This window comes from Taudactylus pleione, unplaced genomic scaffold (assembly GCF_031769625.1).
Source record: "Taudactylus pleione unplaced genomic scaffold, aTauple2 ptg000296l, whole genome shotgun sequence".
Taxonomy (NCBI): Eukaryota; Metazoa; Chordata; class Amphibia; order Anura; family Myobatrachidae; genus Taudactylus; species Taudactylus pleione.
The window spans coordinates 5,658,570-5,683,378 of NW_028284698.1; the positions used below are offsets into that span (position 1 = coordinate 5,658,570).

General features: G+C 43.1%; 1 protein-coding gene across 1 annotated transcript; it reads left to right on the forward strand.

Annotated features, from left to right (window-relative positions):
• Window positions 1–2,300: 2,300 nt before the first annotated feature.
• On the forward strand, window positions 2,301–24,476 carry LOC148511674 (A-kinase anchor protein 17B-like). The gene is made up of 4 exons (XM_088482895.1): window positions 2,301–3,059; window positions 4,082–4,203; window positions 18,809–19,037; window positions 22,860–24,476. The coding sequence occupies exons 1-4, from the start codon at window positions 2,304–2,306 to the stop codon at window positions 24,444–24,446; spliced, it is 2,694 nt and encodes an 897-aa protein (XP_088339021.1). The 5' UTR covers window positions 2,301–2,303; the 3' UTR covers window positions 24,447–24,476.
• The last annotated feature ends 333 nt before the right edge of the window (window positions 24,477–24,809 follow it).

Below are 24,809 nucleotides of genomic sequence, written 5' to 3' on the forward strand. Positions count from 1 at the left end.
GTGGGCTGGTCCAGTCAGGGCTGTCGAGTGGAGCCTGGGTGTCAGCAATGTTAATTTGGTGCCGGCCCGCCAGCTGATTACAGCTGGCACACTGGCAGGCTGTAATGGAGAGACAGCACCGCTGGTCACAAGGCATCAGAGCTCGCGGACTGGCAAGCCAATCGGCAGTTGCGGCTCCTGATTGGCTGCCGGTCTGCAAGCTCCGATTGGCTCACAACCGGCGCCAGATTCAAACTTTGCCGGCACTGTCTGGCCATTGTCTGCTGCCTGCCAGGTTGCCAGCTGTAATTAGCTGGTGGCCTGGCCCCAAATCCACACCTGCTGACTGTTGATCGCACACAGGGGAAGGCGAGCGGCTGCTGGAAGGACATGGGGAGGTAAGTTGCTGGGGGGGGATAATATGTAAGGGGCACTATTATTGTGTGGAATGTGTTAGATGAGGCTCTACTACTATGTGGCATAATCTGTAGAGGGCATTACTGTGTGGTATAATGTGTAAGGGACGTTACTGTGTAGTGTAAGGGGCATTATTGTGTGGCATAATGTGTATAAGGGATACTACTGTGTGGCATTACCTGAAAGGTAAGTCTGTCTCCTCTCTATTGTATTACCTATGTGAGTGTTTAATCACAGCAAGGTCTCCTTTTACAAATTGTTTGCTAATTAACAACAGATGGCAATTAGGAGCCATCTTGGATACACCATATAAAAAGCCCTCATAGCAGCCATGTCACCACCTTTGAAAAAACTGTGGGTACAACACAGCGAAATGCGTCAAATTGGCTGCCTTCTTATACCATCCATTCACCACAGGAGTGCCGATATATGGTCAAAGTAGCGTGTTATTCAGCCAAACAAACGGACTGCCGAACCTCTGCCCGGGGACCAACTCTTGTGGAAGTCTATCAGCACTGCTAATTAGGACCCCTCAATTCAAGTGGACATTGGATTTGGTAATTATTAGTCTGGAATGATTCTCAGAACTGTACATGCTCAGTACCATTGGATCAATACCTATTGGATTATTATTTAAGCCTCCCAGCATCTATATGAGACCGATGTGATTGGTGTATTGGACTGCTTTTATGCTTCCTTTATATATAATAATATGTATGTCGATATTTTGCATGCTTTATTAAATCAGTAAATTGTTTTTATCTTAAATGAGTGCTGTTACTCTTTCCATATCTTTTTCAATATCCTTGAGGACTGACTACCCTCTTTTTATACAGCTGCTCTAAGTTAGTATTTATATTTGCTTATTTGTTATTTCTGCACCCTGTTCAGCGCTTCTGTAGTGTAATTACTGTGTTTTTCTATTACCTGAATGGGCTCTGTGTGGCATAACCTGAATGGGCTCTGTGTGGGGGCAAATGTATGTTTTTTCTTACCTCTGGGGGGGCAGCCTTTTAAGTTCTTGCTAGGTGGCCTACAAAGTTCTAGTTACACCCTTGCATGCAAATGCAGAGGCTCTGGATTTAATATGAACTTGCATGAGTCATCAAGTTTGCTCAGACTGAGGTTAAAAGTATACTTTTGTAGCTATCTCACAGGTTTCTGGCAGATTGTCATTTCCACTGGAGCCAGCTCTGGAAACTGTGTAATTTAAGAGAGACCCCATTTATAAGGATTGTGTGACAGTGTGTAGCCCTGATGAAGTTCAAACCTAGGCAAAAACCTATCAAGTAAAAGAGCCCCAAACCATCATGCTTCCTCCTCTATGTTTGACAGTTGGTGTCACGGATTCATTTACTAACATCAGCTTATAAAAACCGCCCTTTCCCGGAATGTTTAAGCCCAAAATGTTAAAAAGGCAATGCTTTACTAAGCCTCTGCTTAGTAATAAACCCCACACACTGTATATCTATCCTTTCACCTACTCGACAGCTTACAAAAAGCCTGCATGGTGAACTAAAAATGTAAAATTTTAATTCATTGGCCAATAAGACCTTACAATCCTCAGTAGTCTACTAGTGGTGCTTCATTGCCCAGGCAAAACTTTTTTTCATTGCACCCATTATTTGTTCCCTGAAAAAGTCCTTTTTCTAACCTAAATGTCTTTGTTTCTATTTTCTAGCAGCTCTGTACTTGTCTTTGTACCATTTCAGGTTATACAATGGAATTGTTACAATTTTAATACAACTGGAAAAAATGGAAGCATTTAATATAATTCTTGCTACTTTTTAATTTTTTTTTTTTTTTTTAATACTTTTAAACTCTCCCAAGTTGTATTTTATGTTTAGATGATTAGAACTGTTTAATAATATAGTGGTTACTCTTGTATTGCAGATTGACTGAACACAATGATTGCAACTCCGGTATACGATGACTCTGAAGTTGTGGAATTAAATTCTGCTTACCGCCTGTATCTCAAACCAAAGACAAAGTTAATAATTTCTGTCATCCTTCCAGAAGAAACAGATCAATTCAGACCAATATCAAATTGGGACATTCTGGAACAATTGAAGAATTTGGTTGCTCCGGACTATTTCAGTTCTCTCAGGGTTTCGAGAAGCACAAGGGAGTTTATCCGAATTGAAGGTGAAACAGATACTAAATGCCTATCTCACATTTTTTGGGAAAAACTTAATGGGCAAACCCTTTTAATAAGCTACATGACCAAACCGCTAAGCGTAGAGGTCACTGAGGCTCCTCCTGAATTTCCTGCTAATGAAAATACTATGGATTTACTGTCGCAAATGGTGGGAGATTCTGAGGTCATCACAGGGAATAATATGTTTCCACCTTGTATTCACTTGGAGGGATTGCCATGTAAGTGGTTTTCAATTCTGGGCTTAAATGCAGAAAAGCCAAGTGAGGAGGTTGTGAGGAACACTTTTGAAAAATATGGAAATATTGCTAACATTGACATTCCCATGCTTGATCCATACAGAGAAGAGACTGGTGGAAGCCCACTGACTGGCGGTATCCTGCAGCCCTTCCATGCTTTCCTCCAATATGAGAGCCAAGCAAATACCTTAGATGCAATCTGTTCATTGCAAGGAATGAAGCTCATATTCACTGCGGAGGATGGAAAATCTCTGGCATGTGATATAAAGGTAAAATATTGTAATAACATGGGTAAAAAAATGGGGTACTTTACAAACCACAGGTGCAGTACAGCAAAGTCTGCATTCTCTCTGCATGACTATTCAGAGATAAGTTGGGCGGGAAAGTTGATATAAAATTAAGTGCCTGTGTTGTGCAGTGACTGAATCATGGTCAATGGATTCTTGGGCACTCTTGCACCAGACAGTAAGATAGACCAGGTTTATCATAGATGCACAGATAGCAAACTGGTGCTAAACCCAGCAATGGCACAATTATTAACAAGTTATAGCTACATCTGTCCATTTCAGTGATGGTGGCATTTGAGCCATCATTATCCATTTGTACCTGTATGTGCCCAATTTGATGCACTCCAAAAGCAAAGATAGGAAGCACATTAGAAGTAGGGTTTCCACTTTAAAACTGTCAGATTTCCTGGTCTGTACCTGTTTTTTCTCTGGTTTTCCTGGTCAAATTCCCTGTAAAATTGTGTACTTAAAATGATGTGGTAAGTACATAACAGAAGAGCTAACAAAACTAACTACAGACAACGTAAAATGTAAAACTGAAAAATAAATTCTATCCGACCAAGAAATAGAATCTGAAAGTGAAAACACTATACCTTAACATTGCAGATTTCCCCGCAAACAGGCTGCTGCAAACCAGGAAAAAACAAAAACAAAAGTGGAAACACTGATTAGAAGTTTTTTGTTTTCTTTTTCAGCAGAAATGGAGCCATCACCTTCTTGATAAGCTGTCATTGTTCTTAAGGGTTTCTTATGAAAGCTAAAATATGTTTACACTTTTGTAGAAATAAAATCTTCAAAGGCAGGAAAACACCATGGGGACCTTTACAATACATTGGCAGTTTGTTACTTAACATGGGGATTTATTCAATAGCATTGTGCAGTTATTATGCTTTTTTGAGAAAGATGTACAGTAGCCCTAAATAACAGTATTATTTTCTTCTTTTAGGGTGCTACTTGGGTGTTACTTTGCAATTTTTATTTGTTTTTTCAAACTGTTTAAATAGATATCTGTTGATACAACCAACCACTTTAGTGAGGAGGCGGTAAACAAGCGGTCTGCTGAGCGCCTTAAACTACAGGAGCTGGAACAGCAGAGAAAACAAGAGAAAGAAGAGGAAGCAGAAAGGTAGGATGAAAATAATACTGTAATCCACAATATATGAAGGTCCATTAAATTATATCTTTATAATACACAAGTGATCAAATAAATCCTCAATCACTTCTAATATCCATATAATTTACAGTAGTAAAGTGAATTATTCCATACATACATATATTACATATATATATTCCATATATTATTATTATTATCCTTTATTTATATGGTGCCACAAGTTTCCACAGCGCCTTACAAAGTACATAAATAAGTGAACAAGAAATCAGTGACTTACAGCACAATACAAAGCAGGACAAGGACATGGTTTATATACATTGCTGCATTAGCCATCATAAGACTCAAATAAGCAGCAGGGCGTAAGCAGCCAAGTGATAGGTGCCCTAGTGGGGAGTGAGGAGTGGATGAAAATATAAGAGGGGAGAAGCCCACGATTTGGTGTTAAAAACTGTCCAAATTGACCCAGGATCTATCGTGCATCCTAACTATTTCCAGTGCATCGTGACTGAGATTGTCAGATCTTGCCTGCAGCAGGCAAGAGCTGAAGATGCGATGTACGACCAGCGGGTACAACCATCGGCAGCGTGACACTCACGATTAGGACACATTTTACACAATCTCTCGTTCCGATGCGTCAGTATCGGGCGGATGGTGTAAAATATTGCCTAGTGTGTAAGCACCTTTACATCCAGTTTACTTTGGATGTGTTGCTCCTAAAAATAACCAAATCTTATTGGAGTATTATGTAGGTGTCCTATGGGGAGGAAAAGGTGATAAGAAGAAAGCCATGTCATTGCTCCTGACGTCATTACATCATACTTTAAGAAAAGTACATGTATCTGAATAATTGGTAGAATTGGTGCATAACACTAATTACACAAAAGTGCAAAAAAATTCAAGAAAATGTCAGGGGTATTTTTTTTTACAATTGTTCACATTCCCTTGAAATGTAAATATATTTAGGCTAATACAGTGTGCTATCAAATGAAAGCCATATCTTTTATCAAAAAATTTATAAAATGTGCTTGGTTAGTCTTCAAGCAGGCCAAGTGGGTGTCATTGCCCCTAGCTCATGTACTTTGTATTCACTGGACATTCAAGAATATCTGGACCAGCTGGAACTGTTTCAGACAGGCTGAGCTGGATGACTAGGGTGGAGTACAGATGCTACCATTAGACAAAAACATTGAGCGTATCACAGCCCGGCGTGGTTTATATCTTGTTCTATGATGCTGCTAGCCATTGATCCTCCATGTCATACGGTGGTAGTTTAGCGCCGTCACTGAGACAGAGGAGCAGCAGCCGTTAACATCATAAGCAGCACTACCTCTGACATCCTGTCCACTACCTGCTTCCTATTTACCCTACACAGTGTAAGATGTGTGGGGGTGGGTGCAGCTCCTGAGGGGAGGGCATCCTGAGAAGCAGGGACACAGCACGGGGGCTGTTCCATCCAAAATGAAATATTTAATTTTGCATGGTTATCATGTATGATGCAAACTACCTCCAGCTATGAAGCGGTTAAATACATAAACAAACCATTTTAGTTACTTTATTGTACTAAAATTATAATTTCTTAATTGAAAGTGAATGTTGAACATAAAGTTGGGTTCAGAGACTATGGGGTATATTTACTAAAGGTCAATTTGAATTGATTTAAAATCGATCAACATCGTGTTTCTGGGGCTAAATCACACATTTGCTAACAGACAATGGCCCTGATTCAGAGCCGTTCGTTAACAGCAGTACGCTCGTTGCGTTCCGATGTTGACTAACCGCGCATGCGTCGGTGTTACACTGCGCATGTGCGTACGGCAGATTGCGAGTTTTTTTTGTCTCGTTCGTCAAATAGCGTACAGGAAGTGACATGTCAAATGTGATTGACAGAACAGGGCGTTTTTGGGTGTTGACGGGGGAGGAGATGGAAAAACGCAGGCGTGGCGAGGCGTTTTTGGGGCGTACATACATTAACAAATGCGAACGTCAAATGTGTTCGTACCAACTCATACGTCACTGGATGATCCTCTTTCCCTTCAAAATGCTCTCACAGCTTAGGGTCTGGATTACTCGACCACATTGGCGATGGCCTTCTCCTCCGTCCCGGCACTCCACGATGTTGCATCGATTAATGACGGCTTGTCAGAAAATCAATTAGTGTTGGATTGAAAACTGGCTTGGTATGTGTTTGGAAATCAGTTTTTTGGGTTAGCACAAAACCGAACGCAGGTGGAAATCATAGCTGCTAATGTCAGGATTACACAATCAATTTGCGTACATTTGTGGGGGTTTATTTTGGGCTCAATTTTTGGTTTTTGGACTATTGTAACAATAATGTCATTATGTTTAGGTTTTTTTGTCCATTTTGTTTTTGCCAGGTGAATTTGCATCCTTAGGTAAATTTTTAAACGTTCCTTAAAGAGCCCTTTTTTTTTTCCATGTAAAATGTTGTTGTTGAACGTTGTTGCCTTGTGGGCCCTGATTAAATGTAACCCATTTTGACAATAATGTCAGAATACAAAGTCGTACATTTTATGTAAATTTATTGCTATCTAAAAAAAAAATCATGCACATATTTTACACAAACATTTTTTGCAGTGTTCATTCCACAATATTTAATAATTGTGCAAACATAAAATTTTTTGTAAACGTAAAGCAAAAAATTAAAAACAATTCACAAGAAAGGAGAGGGAAGTTTTGGCCAGAAAGGAATATGAGGCAAGCACAGAAGGAGTGTGGGAAAAGTAGCCAATGCTGTCAACGTTTTTTCCCCCGTTTGGCTGGGGGAGGGAGGGCGCCAGACTGGGTCCGGGATGTCATCGGGCTGGCCTGTCCAGAGGCAGATGTTGTGGCCTCTGGACTAGGCACAGGGCTAGGCACATTTGGAGGATTGGCTGATGTTGTGCCAGAGGTGGAGGATCCTGATGTTCCGGCAGGAAGGGAGGTCGGCTCCACCATGTGCTGGTGAACGAGCTGCTCCAGGGCATTGGCGATGCGGATGTTGGCCCTGGTATTTTCCACCAGGGCCTGACCAATGGTCACGTTGGCCGCAGCATTTTGCTCCAGGGCCTCAGCCACCCGTACCAGACTGGCGTCCATCCTCTGCAGAATCTCCGTATGGAAATCCGATTTAAAATTGAGTTCTGTGAGAGGGACACTGCCTGCGAGGGGGATTGCCCTGGACTGGCTTCTGCAGGGTCCTCAGCCGGATGTACTGGTTCCTCCCCTGCAGAGCCAGCAGAAATTCTGCGGCCAAGGCTCCCCTCTGGAGCAGACTCATCCGCCTGTGTCTCTGTTGGAAAAATGAGAAAAGACTCACATTAGAATCTACATATTGGCACAATAACATTTCAGAGTTGGTGACATCACAATATTTACCTTGGACAACATGAGGAGCCGCAAAGTCTGGCATGTCCGTATCCATGTTGGACACGCCAAACACCTCCACAGGCTGCACACACCCCTGTGCCAGTTCTTCTAAATCATTCAACTCCAATGACACAGGGGTGGGACCCCCACCTGTCCCCCTTGCATGCCTAGCCCTGTCCGCCAGTTTTTGCTTCAGGCGATATTTGAAGTCGGCCCATCTGTGGGTGAAATTGGAACCATTATCCATTTGTTTTAAATGGGTTTTGGTTTTAGGGGGGGTCAAGTGTTTACTTACCGCCGTTTGACATCCCGGGCTAGACGGATATAATCACCCACCCTATTGACAGCAACGGCTACCTCCTCCCACATTCTCCACTTCTGGCTTGCACTCATATTCCTGTCTGCCTGTGGCAGGATGTCCACACACTTCTGAATCAAAACCTCCATCTCCTTTCTTGTGAATTGTGGCTGCCTTTTCTTTTTGCCAGCTTTGCCCGGAATACTGGGCCCGGCAGCCTCTTCCATGTCATCCTCCTCACCTATTTGTTTAAATGTTGAGAATTGTAAACTTCACAACTTGCACTATATTATGTTTCTAATTAATCATTGTTTCAAAATGCCTGAAATACTTACCGCCAGACTGTTGCCCATTGATTCCCTGGTCTGTAGCCATGTCTGAGCTCAAAACAAGAAATACACCAGAATGTTTGGTTTGGCTCGTGACGTATTTATACATGCGTCCTTATTTTTCGGCCGCATCATTGATTGTGCGTTCCTATGATCCCTCCTTAATTTGTGCGGGAAACTAAACACTATTTATGGCTTGGGGCGTCTCGAGTCGAGGTGGCGTTTTTGGATTGTTGGAGGTTACGTTGTTCGGAGTTGATTGTTGGCGGGTTTTGGAGTTTGCGTTGGTGGGAGTAGTTTTTTTTTGCTATATTTGCATTTTGTTTTTCCGTGCACATTTTTTCTGTTGGTTTTCTTTTTGGCGTTTCTTGTTTTGGTAAGTTTTTGGAAGTCTAACTTTGGTTCAATTTGTGTCTCCTTCTTTTTCTGAATTTTCTAACTTTTTTTTGCGTAATTTCATCTCTCTTAGGTTTTTTTTTGGCTCTGCCCCAAAGACCTTTTGATCCGGAATCTTATATATTATCTCTTGGTAAGTTCATTTTTTTAATTGTTTTGTAAATGTTCATGTTTGTCTTGACGCAACTTTGTGTGGCCTTACACTTGTAACCTTTGTTTTTCTTAGTCAGAAATGTTTATAAAATGTGTTTTTTTGGAAGCTGCGTATTTTTTAACTTGTATTTGCGAACTAATTAGCGCATTTTTATCAGTTTCTATTGTGACTTGTATTTGCGAACTAATAAGCGCATTTTTATCAGTTTCTATTGTGACTTGTATTTGCAAACTAATTAGCGCATTTTTAAATGCTTATTCATCCCGTTAAATTGTTTGGGTTTTCCCTTTAGCATTTGTTGCTTACATTTGGCCCCAATTTGACGTAGTGTGCGCAATGTCGATTTGCTCTTTGGGCAAATGTGTGTTTCTCCCCTTTTATGTTTTGTCTTGCACAAAATTTTGAAACAGAAATGCCCAGCATAAAATTATGTCTTTTTATATTGTGATTATTTCCAGTTTGCACGTATCATGACAATACCCCGGCATGTAAGCATCAATGGATGGTATCATCAAGCTAAGTTATATTTATTTTTTTTGGGGGGGTTAAAAAGCCTTACATTCAAATCTTGCCTGAGGGCAGTGATGGAGGCACTTTTCAAGCACCTCCATCATTTTATTAAAATGCCTTTGGATATGGGTGCCCTTAGTGTGGCCAAGGCCAATTTTTACCAAATAGCTGGCTTCCCACACATCATAGGGGTTGTGGATGGTACTCACATACCACTTCAGCCTCCAGCACGGCTGGAGGCCATATTTCGAAACTGGAAACACTATCACTCCCTGAATGTAATGGTGGTATGTGATGCCTCCCTCCAGATCCAGTCCCTGAATGCAAAATTACCAGGAAGTGCACATGACTCATTCGTCATCCGGCAATCAGGGATATGGCACAAATTAACCAACCTACAAGCTGGTGATGCGTGGCTTCTGGTTAAGTGGAGACCTTTAGTACATAACAATGTTAAGCTTCATACAGAGTGATCCTGATGTTGTCTATTCTTTTTCACAGGAGACAGTGGCTACCCTTGCACGCCCTGGCTGCTCACTCCTTATTTGGCTCCCACACCAGGGCCACAAAGTGAGTTAATGCTGCACTTACAGCCACCAGGCAAGTGGTGGAGCGCTGTATCGGCCTTTTAAAAGGCCGATTCAGATGCCTCCACCGCTCTGGTGGCGAGCTCATGTATTTGCCGGATATGGTTTCGAAAATTGTGGTCCTGTGTGGGATATTTCACAACATCGCCATAAGGAGTGGTGTCCCAATCCAGCCAGAGGATGCCTTACCTGAGGATGGCCCCCCCGAGGTTGGTCGGAGGTCAGTATGTGGGGGGGCCATACGCGATGATGTGGTGGCCAGATATTTTAGGTAATTATTGTCAAAACAACAGTGTTTATACTAAATGTGGTACGGTTTGTTTGAGAACATCTAATTAATTGTTTTTTTTTTCTCCATCTTCTGTTTTTTTCCATAATCTTTGGCACTCCAACGATGACTACTTCCTGCTACCCTTAAAAAACCTTTATGTGGAAACTTTGGGAATATATTATGGAACCCATATTGCAACGCCATATTTGTGGAATCATGTTGGCATGGTCCTTCGTCGACCAGTTCTTGATTTGTTGTGTGTTTTTTTTCAGTTTTTGGTATGTGTTGTATTTATGATTATCACTGTGTGTTTTGTTTGTGAGTGACCACTTTGATTTTGGAGTTATGTTGTGAATAAATGTCTTGAGAGTGTAATTTTGTACCTTTTTTTGAACGATACAAGCAAGTGTAACCAGGTTCACACACGTTACATTTGCCTAAGGGGTAATCCAGTAATGACGCAAGTTGAGCTAAAATGTAATATGTTTTCTGGGTCCAAACCAACACCCAAAGGAATCCTGTACAATCAGTTGGCTTCGTAATATCGGCCTGAGCAGCTTGCACCCCAAATAGGAACCTGTAAAATGTAGTAATATCTAATTTTGACTACACCAAAAAAGGGAAATGAGATTGTTACTGTTAGGTGTTTCTTGTGCCTGTTTTCCTTAAAAATACAACACACAATCTTAGTGACAAAAATTGCAAATCCTTGCTGTAAGAGTCTACTTATGTCAGTGTAAACAATCTTTGATTATGAAACAACGAATGAGACAGAACGTTAAGTTGAAAATATTATTTTATTTACATTTAGCAAAAAAACAAAAAAAACTAGTCCCTAAGGAGGACCGACATATGGTCAAGGACCACCAGCAGACCGATGATATGTTCCCGCATACGGCCCACACAGCCAGCTAATTCAGCCCTACGCCTCTGTTCCTCTGTGGGTTAGAAAAGTGTGGGGATTAATACATCAATAATGAAACCACATTAAAAAGCAAGCCAAAACAAACAAACCAAAAATGAAAATATTTTGAAACCAAGCATAATTACACCATTAAAACCCAGCCCCCCAAAATGGTGTAGCCCAAAAATACAAGTCCAAAAAACAGATTCCGACAGGTGTGATATGTGAAATCAGCAGTAACAGGTAAAGGCAACCCGAAAATTCCCCAAAAGTCTACCAAAAAACACAAAAAAAGGGAACGACACATGATTACATACAAACAGTTTGTGGCGGAAAAAAAACAAAATCAAAAACATACCGTTCGAAAAAACGGCAGCTCCAGAAGGCACTCCCTCGTCCTCCTCGGAGGTGCCTCCATTCCCCAACGATCTGGGCGGGGTGATTTCTGATTCCGGGGAGGGGGTAGTTCGAAGAGGGGTGGTTGGAGGAGAGGGGGAATTGGGATGGAGGGGAAGGAGCCCCGAAGTATCCGCCACAGGGTCTTGGCAGGCTGGGGAGGAGTGGGAAATAGGGGAATTTGGGGTTGTGGAGGGTTGGCTGGGGGTTGGGGAGAGTGGGCGTGAGCGCCGTCTTGGATGACGATGACGCCGTAGTCTTCGCTGTGCCCCTAAAAGATGTGAAACAAATTGGGGTTAGTTTCAACCAAAATCCGAGAAAAACACTATTTTATGACACAAAAAAACGAAAAACATGGCCATGCAGATATGAGTACAATGAATAAATAGGACATACATGAAAACATGGCCATGCAGATATGAGTACAAGGAATAAATATGACATACATGAAAACATGGCCATGCAGATATGAGTACAATGAATAAATATGACATACATGAAAACATCGCCATGCAGATATGAGTACAATGAATAAATAGGACATACATGAAAACATCGCCATGCAGATATGAGTACAATGAATAAATAGGACATACATGAAAACATGCACACGCAGTTAGGGCCACAAAGATAAACATGAAAACCACAGTCCCTAAAACTTACTTTCAGCGATCTGCATGCGAAAGCATGCCAGCAAGCGGGGCGTCCGCCGTTGCAGGTCCGACCACCTGCGCTCCAGCTGCCCGATCTGGCAGCGTGAGCCGAAGGAGCGCAGGCGGACACGTACCTCCGCATATGCGGAACGCTTTTCGCGATTGGTGATGGGTGGAGGCTGGCTGGTGATCCGCCTATCCATCACCTCCGTTAGCACCAGCAGCTCGCGCCTGGTGAATGCCGAGGCTCTCATGATGGCAATGGTGTATTTGTTAAAAATCATTTTTAATAAAGAGCCAAAAATAATTTTGATTGGCTAATGTATTTGGGTAATTAACAGGACCAATTCTATTGGTTAGTGTATGAGTCATGTGTTCGACAGGGCCACAAATCTCTTGAGAGTTAGGATAGGCTTGATGCAGTGACATGCGTAAGCAAATTTAAATAAAGAAATGAACCCCGGGAAATATGCGGGGAGAAAAACAAATAGAACAATTGTTTAATTGGGGCTAACATGTATTTTGACAAATAAAAGCGAATGTTTAAGCCATACGTATTCTGCGGGTAAACACAAACACGGACAAGATTAAAGTTTATTGCATTGTGTTAAAAAAAAAAAACAATTAAGCTAATTGATATATTGATTGCCATGATACGATTGAGGGAGGTAGGCAGAATAAACGAGCAGTTAATCGAAATCTGACAGTCCCACTTCCGGGATGTACTTGTGCGTGGGTTCCCTTCAAGCCATTTTGGGGATGTACGCTCGCTATTTGGCACGCTCGTTAGTTAGAGGAGGGGTCGGTTGAGTTTGGGGAGGATGTTTGGCTGCGTTCGAAAATACGAGCGAGTGCTTGAATGTACATATTTTTTTACGTACGCCGAACGTACGAACGGCCACTTGCGTCCGGGTCTGAATGAGGGCCAATGTTTTATTTGGTTTGTAAGTATTAGTAAATGTGTGATTTAGCCCCAGAAGCACCAGATTGATTTTAAATCGATTAAAATCGACCTTTAGTAAATATACCACTTCATCTCTCACTTGTACTGTTTTAATTTAGGTTTACTTTAAACCCATCTACTGTAATGTTCAGATGGGTCAGTATTATATATCTGCAAGTCAGGGGTGGTGCAATAATTACTCCGTTGGACGTATGGAGGTATATCCGCTTTTGGCAAACATAGGGGGAAAAAAAGCGCAATTGCTTCTGTATTACCACTTTCACACAGAGATTTGGACCACAGAAATTGCCGGGCAAGCCGGCTCAACCTGGGGGCCTGATTCAGACCCGCTCGCGAGCGCTGAGCGCTCGCAAGCGGGTCGATGTTGCCCAAGTGCGCATGCGCACGACGGAGGCGGCTCCGTCGTGCGCATGCGCGAGACCCGAATAACAACGGCCAAGCCGTCGTTATGGGTCTCGCACCAAAGGGGGCGTGCTGTCGATGGTGATTGACAGCACGCCCCCTTTGGTGGGCGTGCCGGGGGTGTGGCTGCCCAGACGGAGGCGTTCCCATGGGAACGCCTACCGTCTGGAGCCGGCCCCACTGACATCACTAGTGATGTCAGTGGGAGTGCTTTTGGCTCTGATAGAGCCAAAAGCACTCCAGGGCTTGTGGCAGCGAGACCCTACCGCAGGGTCTCGTCACAAGCCCAATGGTCCGGCTCTGAATCAGGGCCTGGGTCCTTTCTCTGCATGAAAGGGTCCACTCGTGTCAAAATTGCCGGGACTTCAACCATGGTCGCGACACGGGTGGACCCTTTCACACAGAGGGGATCATTCAGACCCACTCGGCAGTACGCTCGCAAGCGGGTCGATGTTCCCCACTGTGCATGCGCACGACGGAGGGAGCTCCGTCGTGCGCATGCGCGAGACCCGGCGAGCGACGGGCTCACCATCGCTCCGGGTCTCGCACCAAAGGGGGCGTGCTGTCGATGTTGATTGACAGCACGCCCCCTTTGGTGGGCGTGCCGGGGGCGTGCCTGCCAGACGGAGGCGTTCCCATGGGAACGCCTGCCGTCTGAAGCCGGCCCCACTGACATCACTAGTGATGTCAGTGGGAGTGATTTTGGCTCTGATAGAGCCAAAATCACTCCAGGGCTTGTGGCAGGGAGACCCTACCGCAGGGTCTCCATCGCAAGTCCGATGGTCGCGATGGTCAAGACCATCGCAACCATCTTTTTGGCCGCTCGCATATGCTGTGGGTGGTCACCCACAGCTATGCGAGCGGCCAGGAGGCCGCTCCATTTTCATGGAGGAGGGCCCTGATTCAGAGCGAGCGCTCTGGTCAGAGCGTCTGGCTCTGAATCAGGCCCAGAGACTGGACCCGTGTTGAGCTGGCAATTTCCCAGGTCCAAATGACCCGACAGTTTCATCTGAAAGAGTGGTAGGAGCTGTAACCTGGGTTCAAAAACCCGGGAAAGACCTGGGTCCAAGCCTCGGCTTCTGTGTGAAAGTGGTATAAAAACACCTAGCATAGCATTGTGTTTGGGTGTGAATGCCTGACAGAAGCGTAAGGTTTTCAAGCTTTAGCCAAATGTTTTTCGGATTTAATAGAGAACTGTTATCACCCTATTTGTACATGACCTAATAATGGAATAAAAACAAATTTTCATTATTATGTTGTGCACAAATAAGATAATGTTATTCTATCTATCTATCTATCTATCTATCTATCTATCTATCTATCTATCTATCTATCTATCTACTTGTAGTTATTTATCAAGTAACATTCTATAAAATGGTAGGTAGAAACTGGTTGCTATGGGCAACATCTCCACTGGTCACTCCTCCACTCTTTTCACTGCTTGATACACAGGGCCGGTTCTAGACATTGCGGAGCTCAGGGCGAAAGTTCCCAGTTGCCCCCACAAAAAAAAACACTTTCTTTAGATGCCGTTCCAGAAAGGGGGCGTGTCCTTGCGGAACACCGCCAATTCATCACACTGTGGGGCATGCCCAGCACTTACGAAGGTGCTGGGCTTCCCCCAAGCTCTCCCCTCATGGCGAATAATTGCCATGTGCAGTAATGCACCTTACACAGTATGTCTTACACAGTAATGCCCTTTATAACACATTATGCCACATGCAGTAATGCCCTTTATAACACATTATGCCACATGCAGTAATGCCCTGTATAACACATTATGGCACATGCAGTAATGCTCTTTATAACACATTACGCCACACGCAGTAATGGCCTTTATAACACATTATGCCACATGCAGTAATGCCCTTTATGACACATTATGCCACATGCAGTAATGCCCTTTATAACACATTATGCCACACGCAGCAACGGCCTTTATAACACATTATGCCAGTAATGCAGTAATGCAGTAATGCCCTGTATAATACATTATGCCATACGCAGTAATAACCTCTATAACACATTACGCCACACGCAGTAATGCACTGTATAATACATTATGCCACACGCTGTAATGCCCTTTATAAAACATTATCCCCAATTCAAGTTATGCCACACAGTAGTCACTTATTCATGTTATGAGACACAGTGGTGCACCTTTTACACAATGCCCAAATTAGTGCCCCTTATACACAAGGTCCACAGTAGTAGTGCCCCTAATACAATGCCCACAGTAGTAATACCCCTTATACAATGCCCACAGCAGTGATGCCCCTTACACAATGGCCCCCCAAGTGGTGCCCCCCATGCAGTGCCCTCAATACTAGTGCCCACAGTGGTAATGCTCCCAGTAGTAGTGCCTCCATTGGTAATGTCCCCTATAGTAGTGCCCACAGTAGTAATGCCTCTATAATAGTGCCCACAGTTATAATGCCCACATTAGTAGTGCCCCCAGTAGTAATGCCCCCTATAGTAGTGCCCACAGTAGTAATGCCTCTATAATAGTGCCCACAGTTGTAATGCCCACATTAGTAGTGCCCCCAGTAATGCCCCCTACAGTAGTGGCCACAGGAGGAATGCCCCCTATAGTAGTGGCCAAAGTAGTAATGCCCCTATAGTAGTGCCCACAGTTGTAATGCCCCCATTAGTAGTGCTCCCTATAGATGTGCCTCCAGTAGTAATGCCCCATTAGTAGTGCCCCCAGTAATAATGCCTCCATTAGTAATGCCCCCTATAGTAGTGCCTCCAATAAAATGCCCCCTATATTAATGCCACCATTAGTAATGCCCCCATTAGTAGAGTCCACTGTAGTAGTGCCTCCAGTAGTAATGCCCCCTATATTAATGCCCCCATTAGTAGTGTCCATTGTAGTAATGCCCCCTATTGTAGTGCCTCCAGTAGTAATGCCCCCTATATTAATGCCCCCATTAGTAGTGTCCATTGTAATAATGCCCCCTATTGTAGTGCCTCCAGTAGTACTGCCCCCTATATTAATGCCCCCATTAGTAGTGTCCACTGTTGTAATGCCCCCAGTGGTAATGCCCTCTTATAGTCATGCCCCTAGTAGTAATGTCCCCCTATAGCCATGCCCCCAGTAGTAATGCCCCCTATAGAAATCCCCCCTAAAGCCATGCCCCCAGTGCTGGTGCTTCTGAAAAAAAAATACAATTAAAAAACAAACACAATACTTACCTTAAGCCCCGCTCCTCCGTCCGCTGCTGTCTGGTCCGACCGTGGCTCCACCACGGATCTATGGGAGGGATGTCACGACATCCCTCCCATAGTGCTCTCTGTGGGAGCCGGAGCTCAGGTGTGAGCTCCGGCTCCTCAGATCTATGGGAGGGACGTCATGACATCACGACATCCCTCCCATAGTGCTCTCTGCCGGAAGCCGGAGCTCAGGAGTGAGCTCCGGTTTTCGGCTGCTGCTGCAGGGAGGGAGGCGGGTGCCTGCTGATAACAAATATCAGCGGGCGCCCAACAAATGAAGCCTCCCTGCGGCGGCTAATGGGGGGGGGGACCGGCATTGTTTTTTTTTTCTAGGATTTTATTTTTTTCTCCTGGGGACTCAGTGGCCGGTACTCCGGGCGACGGCCCTGTTAGCCCGCCCCTAGAACCGCCACTGTTGACACATCAAGTCCTCTGTTCTTTCGTTACCTGCTATTGCATCAGGATAAAGAATGGCAAATTGCAATGAGCAGTGCATGCACATCTATATCCAGGTACATTTCAACTAATTCAACTGCATGAGTGTTCCTCACCTCTACACGGTTATATAAATTTGGAACTGTACAAAGTATGGAGACACCTCTGGAACATTTTGGCATCTCCTTTGGCCCTCCCCCATACTGAAAAAAATACCTGAAATGGCTATATATGTACTTTTATATGTGCTGTACGAAAATGTGTATCTTACACACAAAAATTAACATATATCAGACTCTACATGAACCCTATAAAGTACAGTACAGCATCAAAGCCCAGTACACCAGTCTGGCCAGCAGTCTGCATGGAACTATTGCTTTTCAGTTCCATCTATGTAGTGAATGGTAACTTAACAATTATTTATATAACGGCAGCATGTTGTGCTTTACAATTGTGAACAAAACAGTAATAAGACAAGAATGGGGTAATAACAGAAAAAGGTCTCAATCCTATTAGCAGCAACGTTATCATCCCTGCGAGTATGTGCGGCTATATGCCGCACTTACAGTACCTCTGGATTTGCAGATTTTTGTTCTCAGCTTCATAGGGCTGCATACAAAAAGATAATGCTGTGGGGGAAGGGGGGGGGGTTTCCAATACCTATATAATCACTCTCGAGGAGGTCTCCCGAAAAGAAGCCCATAGGTTCTATTAGACAAGACCACCTAAGCCCAAGCTCCAGAAAGCGAAGTGCACATGGAAAATGCAGTCAAACCCCCAAAAACTGCATTTTATGAGGTTTGACCGCATTTTTAGAGTTGATACATTCCGCCCAAGATGTTTAAGGTGTACTTCAGGGTGTTCAGTTTAACACAAAATAGCAGTTGCCAATTGTGAACTGTTATCTACATTATGAGCAGGGGCGTAGCAATAACTTTGTGGACCCAATAGCAACATTTTGAAGGGGCCCCTACCCCTAGCCATGTTATTCCTCATAGCAGTGCCCTAGTTCACATTATACCATACAATGCACCCAGTTCATATTATGCCATATTATAGTGCCCCAAATTAACAAAATACCACATTGTACTGCCACCAGTACACATGACACACCGTGCCCCCAGTTCACATTATGCCAAACAGTGCTTAGAGGGCAATACCAGGAACCTAGTAGACCACTTTATGATTTGGGTGCAGTCAGGCCCCAGAGGTGGGCCCCCCTAAGCCCTTGGGCCCCATAGCAGTGGCACTCTCTGCACCCACTACAGCTACGCCCATGATTACATAATTGCCGACTTTTGTCTTTTCCTCCCCGGGAGAAGCCCGGGTAGGAGAAGCAGGTGGGTGGCGATGTGGGGGAGGGAGGGTGGAGCTAGATGGTCAGCTTCATTAAGAATCGCATAATTAAGCCCGTCCCCTACATGGGAATACATGATTGCCCTGGAAATTCTCCCCCAGTCTTCCTACTTCGCTAGGAAGTGGACAGGACTGCGGGAGAAGTGCCTACTCTACCAAAGGTGTGCGGGTGGTTACCTGAAAAATCAGGAGCCTCCCGTGACTTCCGGGAGAGTAGGCATGTATGCATGAGGTAAAGTCTTAAAGGCATCAGTGAGCAGTTGATAAATAAGTTATGTTTATGATCATATGATGCAGTAGGTTATCCCATTTATTTTCCTTGCTGTAATTTTGAGATATCTGCTGTAAGTAAAGGGTAACCTGATGATTGTTTTCTCACCCAGAAAAAGAAAAGCCCTGGAGAGAAAGGCTAGAGCAAGGAAGAGGAGGGCCAGGCTGAAACGGAAACTTCAGAGGCAGAAACAAAGTCAGGAGAATGTGGTGCAGGAGCAAGAAGCCTGCCCAGAAGAAGCAGTGGAGGACACACAAGAATGGGAGGACCGGAAACTGCTCCTTGCTCAGAGACGACTTGAATCAATCAAGCTTCTCACCATTATCCTGGACAAAGTAAATGTAAGTGTTGTCCAGAAGTATTGAACAGTTCTCTGCACAGCTTCACTAAATAATCACTACAGGTGCTTGTGGCATTATGCATTTTAAATGTCTGCAAAATGTCTGTCACCTCTAAAAAATAGGTTAAAAAATAAAAACATATGGAATAACTACTCCTTACAGTCTACTTCATACAGTGCTTGGAAAATAATTAAATGGGCATTAGGCCAAGTAGGTTATATCTAAAAAAACAAACAAATAAAAGATATTGGGCCTGATTCAGAGCCGCTCGTAAGCGGCCGCTCGTTCGCTCCGAGCGATGTTCGCACATCTGCGCATGCGTACGGGTCGTAATGTGCATGCGCCAACCAGTCAGTGTGGTCGGAAATCGTGTGTTCGCAAAATAGCGAGTGCCTGCTAATTTGAGTGACAGGATGAGGCGTTTGTGGGTGGTAACAGGGGAAGGTGCTTGAAAACGGGGAGTGGAGATCCGAACGCAGGCATGCCAAACGGTCAAAACGGGCGTTTAATGGGAGTGCATAATTAACAAAGCAGCGTCATCGGCCACGTCACTTGGTTGTCTCTTAGCCTGAACTGTTTGCATGATTGCGGTAGGAAAATCCAACCACAAGCACTGCGAGCAGTTCAGACGCCTTTTCGATGTACTCGATTAATCTAATAAATAGCGGAGATGACGTATGATGCGAACGGCCAGGGGGCGTCTTTACAAAATAGCGAGCGCATATTTCGTTTGCTCGCTCAGACATAGAGGCGTCAACAGACCGCAAAGAGCGAGCGCTCTATTTAAATATCCGGCCCCTTTTTCTGAACGAGCGAGCGCAAATAGCGTCCGGCTCTGAATCAGACCCATAGTTACATAATTAGTATAGTTGAAAAAAATATGTCCATATAGTTTAACCTTTGATAAATTCCATTTATAAAGAAAATTCAAAACAAAACTCCTAGTGTGGAAGTTACCAATTAGCCTCACAGAGGGGAAGACCCTTCCTGACCCCCAAAGCAATTTTAGTAATTCCCAGGATCAGTCAATCCCAACAGTTTATCCACAGTTACAGTAAAAATACTTTCCTATGCTGGTGACGAGTCTGTTATTCCTACATCTGTAACCAATGCCCCTTTGTCCCCTGTATGTTTCTTGGTATTGGTTTATTGGTGCCTAACCCTAACCTCCCCCCGTGAGTGCCTATACCTAACCCTCCTCCCCGCACCCTAAACCTAACCCTCCCGGGGTGGTGCTTAAACCTAACCTCCCCGTAGGGGTGTCTAAACCTAACCCCCCTCCCCGCACCCTAAACCTAACCCTCCCAGGGTGGTGCCTAACCCTAAGTCCCCCTGGGGGTGCCTAAACCTAACCCCCCCCCCCATCCCCCGCAGCTAAGCGCTAACACTGCTTGGCTTACCTTTGTTCAGGAAGACACCTGTCTTTAGTCCCGCAACGTTATTTACACGCAGGTATTTAGACAGACGGTCTCACGGCCGTCTGCATTTTGACTGTATTCCATTATACAGGACTTTTCTGCTGTGCAGACTGTAGTTGCAGAGCTCTCTGTGACTCTGACCACAGATCACCTTTACAGCTGGCACCGCGGTTCCGTTTACAGATCATCCTTTACTTCAGGACCAGAAACTTCTTTCCCGTCCGATGCCGCAGCCTCCTAATGCTCCTCACTGATGCTGGGAGGTGCAGACATCACACAGGACATCCCAGTGGTGCAGAGCATGCAGCTGTGTTCTTGTTTAGAGGTGTACAATAAGCTACTGTGCCTGCTCGTCAGCTCTGAATGCAGCTAGATTGGAGCTGAACTCTGATTGGGGGGAGGGGAACTGGGGGCTGACACTTTGCCTAGTTCTGAGATCCGAACTTGCCGGGAAGATCCGAGCCAAAACCAAACCGCTCATGTCTACTCAAAATCTCTTCAAATAATTTAACCACTATAGGTGTCGGGAACACAGACCTATCATTTCCTGGTACCAACTTTGCTGGCTTTTTAACATATTTGCTTGCGAAATTCTATTCACTGTTGATGATCAGCAGCACTAGCTAGCCAGTTCTTATTGGCTAATTGCAGATTAACCCATGATAGTTCTTAATTAAGTAGTATGTTCTAAGTTCTTATTATATAAAGTCCTTGCAAAGAACTGCTGCAAAAAATAAGTTTTCCTTTAAATTTTTAAAGGGGAAACAATTGTTTGATATTTAACTAAATTTAATTTGTATTTGGTAAGTGTAACTCACATTCATTAAAAACTGTGTATATGACACTTCATCCCATTTTATATTGTGAACAAATAGGATAATGCAAGTTTTGCATATACAAACTTAGGGAGCAGATTCATGGTTGGGAGTAAAACAAAGAATAAAACCCAAGAATCTTTGCACCTTGGCTAAACAATGTGGCACTGGGGGTGTGGCAGTGATTTTGATTTGGGAGGGATCTGTTCAAACTCAAATATAAATTGCAGTGTAAAAATAAAGATGTCCAGTATTTATTGGTTACATGAAAAAGTATCCAGCAAAAAAAAAAAAAAAAAAAAATGTATTTGCAGTGCAACATGCTTTGTTTCATATACAAAGCTACTTGCTTTTTTGCTTTGCTTCAAACTCAGAATCAGCACCTATATGTGGTGAGTAAGTATACAAGCTTCTTAAGCCTGACATAAACTTGGTTCTACAAATTGCTTTACAAAGCAGAGACATCCCCCCTCTCAATATCTGGGAGCAATACAATGCAGAACCTATATCTTTGATGGTGACACAATGCAGACCCAAATAGGGCTACTTACCCATCCTGCTGTCCTGCGTTGACTACATGCACTGTAGTAAAATCTTGGCAGTTCCAGGAAGCCTATATGTCCAGCAAAGAGCTCTCAGCACTCTGATTGGTAGATTTACCAATCATAGGGGCATATGTATCAAAGCTTGATGTGAGATAAAATGGTGAAATATATATCACCAACCAATCAGCTCCAAACTATCATTTCTTAAACACAGCCTATAAAAAGTAAGTTAGAAGCTGATTGGTTGGTGATATATATGTCACAATTTTATCTCACATCAAGCTTTGATACATATGCCCCATAGGCTTTGCACGTTCCTTCCAACCCACTCATTAGTGAATGGTTGGCACTGCACACAATTGAGAGCTATCTACTAGGTATAATAGAAGCTGTCACACCCAGTAGACCTCTAAGTCCAATGCAAGATATGCAGGTTCGACCCTATATAACAAAGAGAGACCTCAGGAGGGTGAATGCTCCTTGCAACTCCACCTCTGCTTAAAGGTAACTGATATTTATGGAAAGGTAATTAATTAGTGTCTGCTCTCTACATGTTCTGTTTAGTTACACTTTATATGATTATAAAATACAATAAGCAATATAGCATGTGCTGCATGTATAGTTTATGCTGTAGTGGTAATTGTAGATATTTAGAAAAAAAAAAGATGTACATTATGTGGCCATGTTTTATTAAAAACATATAAAATAACATTATATGCCTATGATAAATTACTGTCGTCTTACGCTGATTTATAAACAATAATAAACCATGTTGCACAAAACTATATATCTATAGTTAAAATTGTACCGGTCCACGTACTCACAGTGGAGGAAGCCACAAAAATGCAAACTGTCAATACACTAAGAACGTGTGACATCACTGTTGCATGTAGAATAAAGAGATGTCACTAGGTCCTCATACATTGATAGACTGAATATTGTCCCAGCCCACAATATAGCTGTCGTCAACGGGTTTAGTTTAAACTTTAAATATTGTTAGCATATCTATGCTACTGACATAAGCATATTCTTTGTCTCCAAAAGGATCTGGTACAAGTGAACAGACTTGAAGAGGAGCAAATGAACTGTGAATTTGCAGAAGAATTCAGTGACTATTCTGTGTCTACATATTCAGAGAACAGTAATGTTATGTTTCTACCGATCACCGAGGAAGAAGAAAGCAGTCAGCATGAGAATGAAATAAACACTGAAGATGAGTTGGATAGTAAAATATCTGGGGAAGATGCTCAGGCACATAGACATGAACGAAGAATAGATTCATTCACTGATAGAAGTCACCAGAACTTCAGCTATGATGATGACTCTTGTCTTGGATATTCAGAAGAAATTCAAGTTCCAAAGATGCATTATCAAGATCAACATCCAATTTTCAAAATGTCATATACGCAAGAAGTTTCTGATGAGAGATGTTCCAAAAAACAAAAAATCTATGAAACTGATGAATTTATAAACTATTTGTTAAATTATTACCGCAACCCAGAGTATGCAAGATTATTTTTGGAGACAAACGAGGGCTCAAATAAACCTTGGCGCCAGAGAGTGGTTCTTTGGAAAGGAAACAGCTTTCAAATAAAACTACAGACTCTAAATGGTCACTTTGCAGAGATGAACTTTATCCCAGAGTTGGAGGAGGAAACAGAAGATGAATGTGGCAAATTGGAGGAACCTATTGAAGAGTCAGAGGAGAATCCACAAGAGTCAACTGTTTGTAGAATAAAAGCTAGTGAACCTCAGAAACTTTATGTTGACAGTGAGCATGAGGTTCCAATGACAAGACCAAGGCCTCGTTTGGTAAAAAAGTATGAGCGGGTATATAAAAAAACATGGGATGATGAAGAGAATAGCGAAAGCTCAGAGTCCAATGATGAACTAAAAAAAGTTTTGGAAGAAATAAGTAGCACTTCGGAATACTTTAGCGAGGAGCTAAGTGGAATTTCAGGTAAACAATCCAATATCAGGAGGACATCTAGGAAGCAAAGAAATGTTAAACAGCTAAAAAAAATAAAACACTGCAATGTTTCCGACTGCAGTCAGGTTTGCCACCACAAAGATCTACTGGGTCATTTATTGAAATCCTATTGCCAGAGTTTCAAAAAGCATTCAAGATGTAAGCTGACTCAAGCCTGCCGAGGAAAACCCAGTTTTCATAATCAGTATGATTCTGACACATATGAGTCCGACACAGACATAGAGGCAGAGGCAAAGGTACAGAAAACATGGAAAAGAAAAAGGTCAAAGATAAAGAATCAAGCCTGCTTTTTGGAAGAGAAGAAACTTAATAAGGAAGGATACTCTAGCTCTGAAAATGAGAGCAGCTCAAGTGATTCTCCCCTGCCCAAGAGAAATGCTTGGCAGAGTCAACACAACGGGAAGCCAAAACGCAAGATGCAAAAGACTAGGAGTTGTGATTCTGATGAGAAACCAAAGAGACAATGGGATTTGTACTTTGCAGAAGATGTTTCAGAGTCCCCGGAAGAAGAGGTGTCCTCGTGGGATGATGAAGAAACTCAGAGTAGCTGCAGCCCAAGCTCTGGTCAACCAACAGGCAAAAATGAGCCACTGGGAGTTTGCGCAAAAGACTTGTACACTGATTATTGGGACTGGGAATAATACTGCAAAATTTAAAAACACCCTATGTGAAGTTTGTTACATACCTTTATTTTAAATTCTTTCCAGGAATGTCTTATTATGATGTTTTACTCAAGAAAAAAAAAAGACATTTACCAATAGATTGTTGAGCAATGGCTAATTGGCCATAGAATGGCTGTAAATTCGTATTTTCTAGATAATAACATTTATTGTTTTGTGAGAAGCAATGCACAGAAGCAAGTTAGTTTATATCCATTCAACATTATATAAGACATCTGTATCTAGTAATAAGTTTCATTAACGTGGGAATTTTACCAATCGGTGGATTATTGTGCAGTTTGCAACTGACGCATTTTGGGTGTAAGTTTAAGACTCAAACTGCAT